Below are 15658 nucleotides of genomic sequence, written 5' to 3'. Positions count from 1 at the left end.
GAAAAGAGTTCCCCACAGTTGGACCTAGGTGGTGAGTCAGTCAATCAGCTCTCTGATTAGACAGATGACAACAGATATTGCGCCGTTGTTGGCAAGGAAACATCTTTTCCTGCCAGTTGGTGTGTGCGCACGGACGTGACACGTGAAAATGGCACGCATAGAAACAGCAGATCACACTCTCCCTCCCTCACCAACCCCTCTTCTGTCACCCTGTCGCCTAATATGACAGACTGTTAGATTCCACAGCATACATGTTTTTTCTGGAAATGTCAATTGAACATGGTTGGGGGTGGGTGTAGATCTCTTCTATCCTCATTGCAATTATGACACGAAACACAAGCAAGTTGCATGCTCAGCAGGCAGTGAGAGCGTCGTCTTGACAAAGCTGGGTTATGGAGTTTTTTTTCAGTTGTTGCCTTGAGTTGTAATAGGCCCTCTCGGTGACTAGTTATTCTGTTGTCACTTCAGTGTTTATTTCAGTTAATGTATTGTTTTATCCCTAGTAACTGCAGTGAATGTCAAACAAGCTGGCTGAAAAGCACCATCAACCATCACATGGAGACCATTGTCGTATAATCAAACCAAAAAGCCCACCTGATCTTTCCATTCCCAATTCCAGTATTATCATCACACTGTACATATTATATATATAACGACAATTCATTTTTCAAACTTGAACCAGATTTTCATTGGCTGTGCTTGCAACAATCAATTGTTACTATGGACACCACTCGTGCATAAAATAATTTCCCTCCTCACACACCATAACCTTTTACGTCAATGGGGAAACACTGTCATACTTCCATTGTTGCTCAGGAAAATGCCCAGAGGTCTATTTGTGCAGGCCTAAAGTCCTTACTTTTATGTCACTCTGTAAGGCAAGGCACATTTCACAAGGCACATTGTAGATTAGATTCCTTAGCAACCCATCGTCAAAAGAAAGAAACCAAGCATGGTCACCTTTAACAAAATGTATTTGCAAAAAATGGATGCTATGAACTTGTTCATAAGTGAAGGGAGAGTATTGCTAAAAACATATCCTCTCTAATCACTTAATAGCATTGACTTTTAATGTTGGTGGTTTGTTCCACAAAGAAATTAAAGGGGATCGGAAATATTACAATAATATACTGTACTTTAGCTGTCTCAGTATTATAGATTATAGAGTATAGAGTATAGATTATTACCTCCCTTGTCTTACTCTAGTATTAATGACACAGCAGAGACACCACAAACCGCCGGCATATTGCACATGCAATAGTGGTAAACCAACCTGGCAGGCATTGTAGAGCAGCTGGTGCTCAAACTTTTTGATGCCCAGGATCTGCTGAAACATCTCATAGAGCTGGTCCTTGCTGAGGATTAGCTCAGAAGCAGCACTGGCCGTCATCCTCTGCTGGTGTTTCCTGGGGTCCTCCTCGCCACGGTGGATGGTGTCGAACTTGGCCATCCAGGAGCTCAGCACGGTTTCTTTACTCAGGCCATCAATCTCTGGTAGACTGCGTACACGCTTCTCTATGTGCTTCTTGAAGACCTCCCTGGAGTCACTGGCCGAGCAACCCCCACTCTGCACCATCCGGGACACGCGGTCACTCTTCAGGAAGATCTAGGCAAGAGAAATTGGTTGAAAAAAAGATATGGTTTCCCTTCATATGGTTTCACTTTGTAAGCTAAGCTGTCACAGCTTAGTAGCCAACAAAATCATTTGGAGCTGGGTTCATGGCGATTTATTATTAATCTTTATAATCTGTCTTGTCTTTGGCAGGCAGAGCATACAACAAAAAGGATTTGTACACCATTGCATTCAAGACTGAGTAAATCTGCAAGTGGAGTTCCAATTCCCAACCTGTGATGCCTTAATATAACCCCATATATTAGCTGCCCTTTGGAATGCCCTGTGCAACGCTGATCATTAGCATTATTCATTTTATTGAATAAATTTTTTTTAATCATATTTTAATAGATTTAAAAAAATCCAGTTCAGAACACAGCCCTACCATGTTCACCACTAATCAATTTATCATTGACTCTCCAAGAGGTGCATAATAATTACAAGTGAAACACATAAAAAAAAAAATTAAAAAGGAGACTGAGAAAAAACAACACAAGCACTAAGTCAAACTAAATTGGAGAAAAACTTATGACAAATGGCCCCTTCCTGTCACATCATCATCATATATAACAGCAGAAACACAAAAAAGAGTGATTATCAGGAGGGTGTAATAATCGCTGCAAAGGTCTATGTGAGGTAGATATTGACAGTGTGCACACATGTGTGCAAATGTGTGGTGTGTATACCCAAGAGTGTATCTGCTTTAATTGACAGTGGTGTGTGGAGTCAGAACACTGTCATAATGCCTCTGAGCCAGGAGAAGCAAGCCCTGCAGCCACACAAACAATCTGCAGCTGGAAAATTGTCCTGAGCACAAACTCCCACAGCTGCAGAAGAACTCGGAACCCACAGAAAGGTTCTGACCTGGGATTATGGAGATGTATGATAGCATTGCCTGAGTAATTCTCCTTAAGCGTAGGGAGAAGTATGTGGAGTTATTTGTCTAAACTGGGATTTAAGCTCAGACCATATGTATTATTGTATTTAAGTATTATGTTTGACATGGTTAATTTTAGGTATAAGATGAGAGATGATAATGTTTAGGTAGGGGTTTGGTCAAGGTAAGCATATGGAATGCCCCCAAAATGCATCAAATTGCCAAAGACTTTGAATGTCCCCAATGTGCACACAAATTGAGTAATAGTTTAAGAATCAATTGTAAGACTCAACTGAAAGTCAGTTGATATTGAGTTGAGTATTAACATTGGGGTGTTTTTATAGAGCAGGTAGGTGTTTTATATGCACAATACAACCCCAGAGGATTGGGAGGAAGGCTTGCTTCCAACTTTGTATGGTGGCCAAGTCAGGCACTGCATCTCAGCCCAAAAGCATTTTTTCCATAGAAAATAAAACTGTTACGAAGACACATGGACTGCTCCATATTATACAATTGGATAGCATTGAGAACATTTTATTTAATGTTAAAGGGCAAGATTGGGATACTCCGATTTCCTATGTATTATATCCTACCTTGATATGAAGAAACTTGTCTTGTCAGGTTGATATTACATTATTAAACACATGAAAATAAAGGCAACCATCCAAGCCAATCCAACTCAATATCCACTCTTTGCAGCTTTAAGACATATATTAGTAGATGCTGGATAATTATCTCATTACGGGCCATGAATAGAAATGTTTGGCTGGTTGTGTCTGGCCCCCTACAATTGCAAATAAGTTCAAGAACCTGCAATCAATCTTACAATCAGCGGTGGGCAGTGAAGGACGCTAAATGGACGTACAGAGAGACTGTGGAGCTACAGATGGAGCAGGGGGACACCAGACGCTTGTAGGAGGGGCTGCGGACGATAACAAACTACAAGAGCAGCTACTCCCCAGCCACGAGTGTGGACGCCTCCCTAGCCAACGAACTGAACTCCTTTTAGGCGCAGTTTGAGTCTGGCAACAGCACCGCTAGCTCGCCGGCTAATTGGAGTTACACCGCTGGGGATGAGCGCGCACTCTCTGTGTCCGTACATGACGTCAGGAAGGCTTTGATGCGGGTGAACACCAGGAAAGCTGCGGGAAGTGAAGACCTGTGCTAACCAGTTAGCTCCGGTGTTACTACAATATCAAAATCACCCTTGCTGAATCAGTGGTCCCGTCCTGCTTCAAGAAGTCCACCGTTGTTCCTGTCCCGAAGATCGCCTCTCCTGCCTGCCTGAATGACTACCGTCCGGTGGCCCTCACCTCGGTGGTCATGAAGTGTTTCGAGAGGCTGATTAAGGATTATATAGGCGCCTCCCTCCCCCGCACCTTGGAGCCGTTGCAGTTCGCGTACCGGCAGAACAGATCCACGGATGACGCTGTCTCCCAGGTACTGCACAGCATGCTCACGCATCTGGATGGCCTATGTGAGAATGCTGTTCATCGATTACAGTTCAGCTTTCAACACCATAGTCCCCACCAGACTGGCTGTCAAGCTGAAGGAGCTTGGACTAAATACTCCGCTGTGTGCCTGGATCCTGGACTTCCTCACAGCCCGGCCCCAGGTGGTTAGGGTGGGGAAGCACGTGTCCAGCTCCCTCACCCTGAATACAGGATCCCCCCAGGGTTGCGTCCTCCGCCCCCTACTGTACTCTCTGTACACACATGACTGTGTGGCCAGGTCCAGCTCCAACACCATCATCAAGTTTGCTGACGACACCGTTGTCGTGGCCTGATCACCGACTGCGATGAGAAGGCCTACCGCAAGGAGGCTCACCTGTCACTCTGGTGCCAGGACAACAGCCTACATCTGAACGTCAGCAAAACTATGGAGCTGATTGTGGACTTTAGGCGAGGATTACAACCGAGGACGCACACGCCCTTGGTGATTTATGGGCAGTTAATGAGCAGTTTCAAGTACCTGGAAGTCCAAATCACAGAGGTTTTAACATGGACTTTACAAACAGACACTCTGGTTAGAAAGGCGAGGCAGCGTCTTTACCACCTCAGGCAGCTGAGGAAATTCCGGGTCTCAGTGAGGATCCTCAAGTCCTTCTACTGTGGAGCGGTGGAGAGCATCCTGACAGGCAACATCACTGCCCGGTTTGGGAACTGCACTGCTCAGGACAGGCGGGCCCTGCAGAGGGTGGTGCATTCAGCTGAACGTACCACTGGAACTACCCTCCCCTCCCTGCAGGACTTATACACCAGGAGGTGTAGTAGCAGAGCCCGCAGGATCATGAAGGATCCTCACCACCCCAACAACGGACTGTTACAGCTGCTTTGGTCGGGCAAGCGCCTCCGCAGTCACACAGTGAGAACAGAGAGACTGAGACTGAGTTTTTTCCCGCAAGCCATAAGAACTGTCAATGCTGACCTCACCAGGCGTCCTCACTGAGCCACACACATAGGCTCCACTACCTTCTGTACTGTATGTAGCATACTGTACCGCATACTGTGTCACTATTCTGGGTTTTTCGGTGTTACCGTATTGCTGTGCCGTACTGTTGTATACTGTGCAGAATGGACATGTCTGTATATACATAAATAGTCTATCCCATATACATAAGTCTATTCCATATACATAAGCCTATTCCCTTTATCTATTCCATTTTATTTTATTTTATTCTATATATTTTTATTTTATTCTATAAGTATTCGACTTACTGTATTATGTTTTAGGAATCAGTTAGTTGGTCTAGTAGAAAGAAATTTTCTTAGGTAGCTACTGTGTTCAGTCTAGGACATATTGTGTGTAATCACCGGGTGCGTTGCATTAAAATTTCACTGCATATATGTATGAAAGTATGTATATGTACAGTATGTGACGAATAAACCTCTTGAATCTTGAATCAGAGAGCCCAGCATCGTAGACCATTCCTTAAGAAACATATAAATGTCACGTTCTGCTCAGAGTGGGCCATAGGTGTTGCAGCTACTGTAGTAATTTGCATTAAACCTGTTGAATAAACAATTTAAGCAAAAATATTGTTTTGAATTGTTGGAATTTATGCCGTCTGTCTGTTATGGGGAAGTCAATGGTCTCGCAATCTATAATTATATTGTACAATACCGAGCCCCCTTTTGTCATGTGATCAATAGATATAGTTTAGAAAACACTTTTAACTCTGTAATGATGTGCTGACAATCTATGAGAAAAGGCTTGGCGAAAAGCACATTAAAAATACAAGTCTGTAGGGTATTGATTTATTTTGTTGTTGTTCTACCCGTAATCTCTCATCCATTTGCATTAACTTAGAATGTCCTTATAGACTATTAATTTGAGCTATTCACATAGCATTATCAAATAAAGCAGTGCGGATTCAAAGTCATCTGTGAAATCTCTAAATACACTAAAGTCCCGTACCCCCATGACATGCAAGGATATTTTACACATCACTATAAAACTAGTGCTTAAAATAGCTTCCAGATTTTGTCAGACATGTGGCCCCACTACACTGATACTTTCATGGTTTTGAGATGTGGTAAATGCACTACTCTCTCCATTTTTATTCCTCAGTGTGACCAAGGTTTTTCCAGTGCAGCCAAAATTCTGATTTTTACAATTTACTGGAAACTTTCTTAAACTGACAAAATTAGTAAAAGTAAAACTGTAACAAGTAAAAAAGGGAAAAGTAAAAGAAAAAGTAAAACAAGTAAAAAGTAAAAATGTATTGAACGAAAACAAAATGAATGTGGAACAGTTGAGAAACTGTTCTATTTTACATATGAGTGTAAGCTAGCTTCATCCTTATTGGCTTCCCCACACATGCATGCACACCTTACTGAAAAATTGAACGCACCCATCAGCCTATCAGCTGTGGCCTGCCACTATAAAAGGACCATGTGCCCGCCGATCTGCTACCCATTTTCTTCAGTGACCATTCACTAAACAGCGAAGATACGAAGTACCCCGAGATTCGAAGGTCTGAAGATGAGCGACGCTAGAATCCCACCACAACAGCCATTTTCAGAGGCAGGCTCCCTTGGGCGGCGGTGCGAGAGATGCCCGGCATATTATGCCACCAACGGACCAGCATGTCGGCTGATTCGAATGCCTGGGCTCCCTCCACGCCAAACAGGGAACCGAAGACTTGGCGGCCTGTGTAGCATGCACATTCCTGCCGAAGGGTGAGCGAGACCACCATCTCATTTCTTTTTTCTTTAACAACAGCATCCCACTGGAGAACGCTGTCGACCTGTTTCGAGGAGGGAAGGAGGAACCAGAGGAACCTGCATCAGGTGGATCCCCTACCGACTCCCCTACCGACTCTTCCCTCTACGGTCATAGAGGACAGAGTCGAAGCCCAGATGAAGGGGATCCCTCATCTGAAATCTCGGACCGGCAGCGATCCCCCATGCCGCATGGTATGCAGCATACATCTCCACGGCAGTCGCTGATTCTGTTAGGCAGCTAATTGCTTGCCTCGCGACCAGAAAGAGCACCTGTGACATTACAGCTGACAATGTGATTAGTGGGGGTACTAGGGCTGGTCGTTCATGTTTGGCTTCCCCGCGAGACCCGAACAGGGCTACCTACTCATGCTACATCGACAACCCCCACCCCCCGGCGTTTCTGTACAGATTCCCACGGGGAGGATTCCCAGCACTGAGATCCAGCAAACAGAATCTCCACTAATAGCCACACCTCCCACTCTCTCGTCTGAGCGAGATGAGAACTGTGTGTCGAAACATCAACGCTGTGGGAAGGGCCTCCACTTTGGGAAGGGCCTGCCTTGGGCAGACAGGCACATTGCCTGTCTGCGGTGGTGAGGGCAGAGGGAGGTTAAAAGGAATTTATGGGGAATGCCCCTTGCTTGGAGGCGTCTTCCTTCTCTGTGAGTCGCGTCTCAGGTGCTCACAACCGTGATGGCTAGACAGAAAACTAAGATGAGGTTACGCACTCCAGTTCGCGATGCCCCCCCTTCCTTCCAAAGGATCAGACAGATGGTAATGTCAAGTCCCATGACAGAGGCTGCCCTATCAGAGGAGATAGCGCCATTTCTAAGGAAGGGGGCTACATCCATCATTTCACCAGAAAACAGCCGGACCGGCATCTATTCCCACTACTTCTGGTTCCCATAAAAACAGGGGGAGTGAGACCAAATCTGGAATTACAAACTGATTGTAAAGAGACTGTTCTGCATGTTCATTACACAGCGCCTGCTGCGTTACATAATGCCAGGGGACAGGTTCACTTCAATTGGTCTCAAGTATGCATTTTTATGTACCCATCCTACGGGCACACAGGCGGTTCTGCTGCTTCGCCTTCATGGGAATAACCTACGAGTACCAGCGGATACTGCTCAGTTATTCGCTAGCCTTGATCTCTCATTTGGGTTTTGCTCAAACCCAATAAGGATCCAATCCTCACCTCCAATTATAGACCCATAAGCCTTATTAATTGCAATTTAAAGATTATTAGTAAATCACTAACCAACAGAATTGAAAAAGTAATTCCATTAAAAATTCACCCAGACCAAAAAGGCATTGTCAAGGGCAGACACTCATCCAGCAACATGCACCATTTATTCAGTCTAATCAGCATACCTTAAAGGAACAACTTAAATTCTATTAATGCTTCTTTAGATGACGAAAAAGCATTTGACAGAGTTAATTGGACATATCTCTTTTCAACCCTGAAAAAATGGAGCTTTGAAGTCACTCATTCAATGTATTAGAATCCTGTACAACTCTCCATCTGCTTCTGTCATCACCAATGGTTACACTTCACAGCGTTTCACTCTACCACGCGGCACAAGACAAGGATGTCCGTGCTCCCCTTTACTTTTCGCCATCTTTATTGAACCCCTCGCAGCGGTCATCCATCAAAACAGTAATATCGTTGGCATACAAAGCGGAAACTGTTCACAAAATCAGTTTGCATGCAGACGATATTTTGTTGTACTTACGGAACCAAATATCATCCCTACCGGAAGTGTTAAATCATATATCTAAATTCTCAGACTATTGAATAAATTGGACTAAAACAATGGTCTTACCACTCAGTGGGGGGGACTGCAATGATGTAACCCAGAAACTTCCCTTAAGTTCAAGTTCAAATTCAAGAGATTATTTGTCACATCCATATACATACGGTCATACATATATGCAAATACTAAACCATCACAATGGGAAAAATTAGATACCTTGGTATTGATATCTCTACCAATCTGTCAGACTTGTTCACCCTTAACTTAACACCATTGCTCAAATCCATTGAAGAAGACCTAATTTGATGGAACAACCTACCCATCTCACTATTTGGTAGGATAGCAGCAGTGAAAATGCATATACTACCAAAAATATACTATATATTTTCAATGACCCCAGTGCGGTACATTGGTTTGATACTCTAAGCTCAATAGTCAATACATGCTCCTGGGGAGTGCCTGCAGCTGGTGTCCGTGTGTTGGTTTGAGGCATGGTTTGGGGCTCGGGTTGGGGGCAGGGGGTGTGGGTTGCAAGATTGGATCTTGGCCCCGTGGTTGGCGTGCGGCTAGGGTCGTCTGCCCCATGGTCGGGTGGCGGGGCTTGTGTGTCCTTTTGAGACCCGTCCTGCCGGGGCTGGTTAGGCGTTGTGTCTAGTCCTGTGAACCGGGGGCCTGAACCTGGCCAGGTGTGCTCGGTGCGGGGCTCACCATGTGGCATCCTTTGGTTGGGGGCAGACTCCTGTCATCACACCGAGCTGCCAGGGTACCTATCCTCTGGCGCTCTTGGTGCGTGAGGCGCTCATCGCTGCTCATCATGCTTAGCGGCTGGGGCCTGACCAGGGGCCTGATGGGGGCGCGGAGCTGTCTGGCATGGCGGAGGCGCATGGTGGACCGCTGAGCCCGTGGCTGGTTGCAGCAGGTCGGCTGCCTCCAGGCACGGGAGGTGGGCGTGCTATTGCGCAGTCGGATCTGGGCGGGGTGGGTGCTATGTGGGTGGGAATGTGGTGGGTGGCTGCCATCTTGCCCATCACGCTCTTGCCCCAGCGTGCTTATCGTCCGTCCCGAAATTTGAATCCCCCTCATATTAGCTTAGAACACATACGCTCGCACACCAATCCTACTCTGAACAACACTCCACCAGACCAGGGTAGGAAGGATGCGAGTGATTTGGGTTTGACTTGCTTGAAGGATTCGCACCCCCACACCCCACAATTTTAACTGCAATTGCCAACAGCACACATTGAGCACTGGGGTCTTCCAAGGGGGCGGGGCGCTGATGGGTCAGTGTGGGGCCGTTATTGGCAGGGTCGGCTGGGCCGGAGTCCTGGCACCTTGCGCCTGGAGGCTTAAGGTATGCTGCGACCTGGCGGGGCTGCCAAGAGCGCCACCGAATGCTTCCGGGGCCCCTGGGGAGCTGCCTGCTGTTATGGGTGGGTCTATGTGTGCTCGTGCGGAGCACACTCTGCTACGTGGATGGGCGCTCAGTGGGGGCTGTGAGTAGGCATGGCGGTCCCGCCGACAGGGCGGCGTTTCGGGTGGGTTGTCGCTCCGTCGGCGCGGGGCCTGGCTCCGGGCCTGCGGTCCGTGCCTGGTGCCTGGTGCCTGGTGCCTGTGGCCCAAGTTCTGCGGCTGTGGCTTGAGCATGCACTTAGGAGTGGGTTGTATGTGTGCGCCCCTGGGGTGCGGGGTCTCCTCGTGCTCCCTGGGACTGAGTTATGCTCCTTGGGTGCCGGGTGTGGGGTTGCTTTGCGGGCTTCCGGCTTCTCTGGGGACCCGGGGGTCTTCTGTGTCTGCTGGGCAGGATGCTCGGGGGGGGGGGGGGGGCTTCTCCTTTCTACTGCTTGGAGGCGCCACGACATAATACTGACCTTATACACTAGAACCAATTAAGATAAGATAAGGTAAGATAAACCTTTATTACACCGCGTTCCAAATTATTATGCAAATAATATTTTTCTCAGATTTTCCTAAATAGTCGATGCAAATGACAGTCAGTATAATTTTCAAGTCATCAACCGTTAGGGTATAATTCGAATGTTATTGAACAAACCTCCCAATGATAACAGTATTTTTTTCAAAAATAAAAAACTCAAAATGCACGGTTCCAAATTATTATGCACAACAGAGTTTCAAAACATTTTATAGGTTGTAAAGAACTGAAAATGGTCATTTGTTGTATTTGCAGCTTTAGGATATCATATTTACTGAAATCAAAAGCTATTTCAATCAAAAACATCTTAACAGGCCAAGTTACATGTTAACATAGGACCCCTTCTTTGATATCACCTTCGCGATTCTTGCATCCATTGAACTTGTGAGTTTTTGAATTTCTTTGCAGGATGTCAGAATAGCCTCCCAGAGCTGCTGTTTTGATGCGAACTGCCTCCCACCCTCATAGATCACTTTCTTGAGGACGCTCCAAAGGTTCTCAATAGGGTTGAGGTCAGGGGAGAATGGGGGCCACACCATGAGTTTCTCTCCTTTTATGCCCATAGCAGCCAATGAAACAGAGGTATTCTTTGCAGCATGAGATGGTGCATTGTCATGCATGAAGATGATTTTGCTACGGAAGGTACGGTTCTTCTTTTTGTACCATGGAAGAAAGTGGTGCGCTGTTGGTTATACAGTCTGACAGTCGCAGGAAGGAAGGACCTGCGATAGCGCTCCTTCCCACACTTTGGGTGAAGCAGCCTCTCGCTGAAGGAGCTCTCCAGTGCCATGAGAGTCTCATGCATGGGATGGGATTCGTTCATGGATGACAGCTAAGCCATCATCCACCTTTCTCCCACCACCAGTACTGGGTCAAGGGGGCCCCCCAGGACAGAGCTGGCCTTCTTGATCAGTTTATTAAGTCTGTCAGCTGTGTTGAGGCTGTTGTCCCAGCAGACCACTCAATAAAAGATTCCACTATGTCAATATCCATTCCCTGGATGTTCACCGGTGTCTGTGCCTGCGGAAATCCACCAACAGCTCTTTGGTTTTCCCCGCGTTGATCTGGAGGCGGTTCCACTGGCACCATTCCACAAAGTCCATGGTCAGTTCTCTGTATTCTCTGTCATCCACATCTGTGATGAGGACGACAGGGAAAGGTGCCAAGGTGCCAAGGTGAAAAGGTGCCAAGACCGTTCCTTGCGGGGCCCCCGTGCTGCAGATGACCATGTCAGACTCGCAGATGTGAGACCTCACGTACTGTGGCTGGTCTGTGAGGTAGTCCAGGATCCAGGACGACAGGTGATGGTCCACTCCTGTGTGCTGCAGCTTGTCCCTCAGAAGCACAGGCTGAGTGGTGTTGAAAGCACCTGAGAAATCAAAGAACATGATCCTCACAGAGAGAGAGCTCGATGTAGCAGGAAGATGGCGGCGTGGTCCACCCCGATGCCAGGCTGGTAGGCAAACTGGAGCGGGTCCATTGATTATCTCACCAGGGGGCAGAGATGCACAAGGACCAGCCTCTCCAGGGTCTTCATGAGGTGAGACGTCAGTGCCCCGGCCTGTAGATGCTGAGGTCCTTGGGGTGCGGGATTTTCAGCACCGGCACCATGCAGGATGTCTTCCACAGCTGTGGTACTCTCTCCAGCTTCAGGCTCATGTTGAACATGTGCTCCACTTTCCCACAGAGCTGGTCTGCACGTCTTCAGGATCCTGGTGCTGATGCCGTCCGGACCTGCAGCCTCTCTCTCTCCTTCATCTTCCTGAGCTCTTTCCTCACCTGGATCGTAGTGAGGGACAGATTGGAGCTGGGGGGCTGAGTGGAGGGTGTGAATGGGGGGGGTTGTGTCTCTGGTAGGAGAAGCAGTGGGGGGTGGCTGTAAGTGTTGAAGGAAGGGGGGTGGGGCAGAACACCTGGGGTGCAGACGACAAAGGTAACAGCAGGGGTGAATAGGCTGGGGGAGGGGTAGATGACTGATCAAATCTATTGAAAAACGTTGAGATAATTCACCCACCTCTGATCCCCAACAGCCTGGGAGTCTGGTTCATTGCGGCCCAAGATGGTTTTGAGGCCCCTCCAGACTCTTCTGGTGTTCTTTTGCTGCAACTGGTCCTCCATTTTTCTTCTGTAGCTGTCCTTCCCCTCTCTGATCTTCCTCCTCAGCTACTTTTGAACCTCCTTCAGCTCCTCCTTGTCTCCTGATTTAAAGGCCCTTTTCTTCTCCTTGAGGAGAGCCTTTATATCCGGAGTTATCCAGGGTTTGCTGTTGGGAAAACACCGTACAGTCCTGGTGGGTTCAGTGTTTTCCACACAGAAGTTGATGTTATTCGTTATACAGTCAGTGAGACTGTCGATGTCCTCCCCATGAGGAGCACAGAGTTCTTCCCACACAGTAGAGTGAAAGCAGTCCTGTAGAGCCTCTTCAGTCTCTTTAGTTCACCTTTTCACTGTGCGAGTCACAACTGGTTGCCTGAGCACGAGAGGTTTGTATACAGGCAGGAGATGAACCAGGTTGTGATCTGATCTTCCCAGGGGGGGGGATAGAATTATATGCCTCCTTGGTGTTCGCATAAAACAACTCCAGTGTTTTATTGTCCCTGGTGTGGCATGTCACATACTGGGAGAACGAGGGCAGAATGGAGGACGGAGAGGCATGATTAAAAATCCCCAGAGATGAGAAGGAGGGCATGTGGGTGCTGTGTCTTCAGCCTGCTTACAGCTGAGTGCAGGACATCAGTGGCCGCTTCGGCGTTAGCAGAGGGGGGACATACGCAGTGATCACAACGACGTGCGAAAATTCCCTCAGGAGATAGTTCAGCCTTATGCTAACGGCTAACAGCTCGATGTCATTACAACAATGTTCTTCCTTGATAGTGATGTGCCGGGGGTTACACCATCTATCATTCAGCAAATTAAATCCGTCCAAGGAAACAGCCGCCTCCGGAGTTAGCGTGGTTAGCCATGTCTCGGTAAACATCATGATGCTGCACTCATGATATTCCCTCTGGTGCCGGGTCAGCGCCGTTAACTCGTCCTTCTTATTGGGGATAGATCTGACATTCCCCATGATAACAGACGGGAGAACGGGTCTGTAGCATCTCCTTCAGGAACGACACAGTGCCCCATCCCGGGCTCCCCCGCCTCCTCCTCCTCAGCTAGCGGGGGACATCGGGTCTCTCCTGGGGCAGCACCGCTGTGTTGCGGAGGGCCAACAGCTGATCCCCACTGTAAACAATAGGGCTGCTCACGGAATCTCCCGACGCAGTAGTTAATAAAGTCAAAAAAAGAAGAAGAACCAGAGCAAAACTTGCAATTTTGGCCTCCATTAGTGCAAACAGTGTTTAGAGATAATAACACACGAAAAAATTACTTAAAAAATAGAAGAAGAAGAAAGAAGCTCATACGTGAGCAGGAGCTTCTGTAACAGGCTGCCACTCGCGTGGCACCATTTTACATGAATTGGTCGTGTACACTCACCGATGGGGACGGACGGAGACAGACAGACAGACAGACAGACAGACAGACAGACAGACAGACAGACAGACCACCCTGCTGGTTGCATTCCTCTCCTTTCTTTCCTCATTTACTGCCATAACTATGACAGGAAGAGGCCACGTGCCCAATTGCTGTTCCAGTTTTACTGGACCTGATTAACTCTGTTTTTCAAATGTTGTCGTCCAATGTTTATGTTTTCCATGTAATTGTTGTATGGTTCTATGTAAAATTGTCTCACCCGTGGTGAATCTGCCCCTCTTGGAGTAGTGATTAGTTGTTTATAGACCCAAACATGGTAAAATACTTCTTCAAAGAGGTGGATTGGTGGCGGCTCTGTATAATGAGAAACTGTGCTCTTGTCATCCTATAGGTCATCCACAGGACAGAGTTATTGCAGCAGGTCTTGGTGATTTGAGAATTAATAAATAGTTGAATATGAATAAAGAGTTGCATTGCATAGGTGGAGAACTTGAACTCCACTTGCAGACTAACCTTGTCCTAGATGCAATAGCATACAAATACTCTGTGTTGTATGCCTAGCAAGCTGACAGCACAGGTTAAATCTATTTATTTTTTAATTTAAAAATAGATGATATTCTAGTGCTGTCTCACTCCCAGAGGTAGCGAGAGCACACACCAAGTCTCAGGTGAGGCATCTCTCCCACCGGGGTTTCGCCATCGACTGAGAGAAAAGCCATCTTTTTCTCCAGACAGTGGTGGATTACCTGGGCATTCATCTGGACTCACTGTCAATAAGAGCTGCACTGTCAGCCCCTTGTCAGAACGCTATTGTAGAGGGCGGCAGTAACTGCGGTTACTACCTCTATGGGTGGTAACGGCAGTAGCCATTATGTATCTGTTAGGACTGATGTCAGCAGCAAATACAGTAGTACCGCTGGGTCTGCTCCACATGTCCATGCTCCATGGACACGTGGAGCAGACTGCTGGCTCACACATGGCTCACACAGCTCCATGTGTCCCATCCAGAGATGGTTCAGTCATCTAAAAGTGGAATCTCTGCGCCACAGAACGTGTATGTTGACGGTCCCGGCCACGATCAGTGCCGTACTGAACCATTGGGGGGACCGCCGGGTCTTGGCCCAGCGCACCCCTGGAAAGGACGCCCCATCACGTGACTATCTTCACAGATACGTCTCTGATGGGATGGGGAGGAGCATGCCAACCTTTCGCAGTGAGGGGGCAGCGGTGGAATCCTCCATCCGAACACAAACGTGTTGGAAGTGAACATAGTCCTTCTGGTACAACAGTTGGCCTCCTTTTTAAGGAACTGCAATGTTCTAGTCAGGATAGACAACCAATTGGCGGAGGCTTATATCAACCGGCAGGGCGGAGTGAGGTCGGTGAATCGCTACATTCCCAGAATACAAATACATTTTTTTCTGAGAAGAAGACTTCAGGGAAGTGTAGATGGACTTGTTTGCAACCAGGGAGAACACTCAGTGCCCACTCTGTTTCTCCCTTCACCACCGAGACGAACCGCCACTGGGAGTGGATGCTTTTGCTCATATCGCCTGACCCCGCGAACTGCTACAGTAAACGTCCCTCCGATCCACTGTATAGACTGCCTGTTAATGAGAGTGAGAGCAGAGAGAGCATGCCTCATTCTAGTAGCCCCGGTGTGCCCGTCCGCATCTTAGTTTCCAGTGCTGGTCCAGTTACTGGTGGATGAACCATGGCCAACACCCAGGTTCCTGGGTGCAATCTCTCAGGCACAGGGAATGATAAAACAGCATCCAATTC

General features: G+C 47.5%; 1 protein-coding gene across 1 annotated transcript in view; it reads right to left on the bottom strand.

The window, feature by feature from the left end:
* Positions 1 to 15658, bottom strand: part of cadpsa (Ca2+-dependent activator protein for secretion a) — a 171978-nt gene that overhangs the window by 101244 nt on the left and 55076 nt on the right. Inside the window, exon 3 of the mRNA XM_080000884.1 lies at positions 1274 to 1606. Coding sequence (XP_079857010.1) covers positions 1274 to 1606 — 333 coding nt within the window. The remainder of the gene's footprint in view (positions 1 to 1273; positions 1607 to 15658) is intronic.

Source organism: Zeus faber (assembly GCF_960531495.2).
Source record: "Zeus faber genome assembly, chromosome: 5".
NCBI classification, from domain to species: Eukaryota; Metazoa; Chordata; class Actinopteri; order Zeiformes; family Zeidae; genus Zeus; species Zeus faber.
The sequence above is the reverse complement of the archived record's forward strand: the minus strand, read 5'-3'. Positions and strand labels throughout refer to the sequence as shown.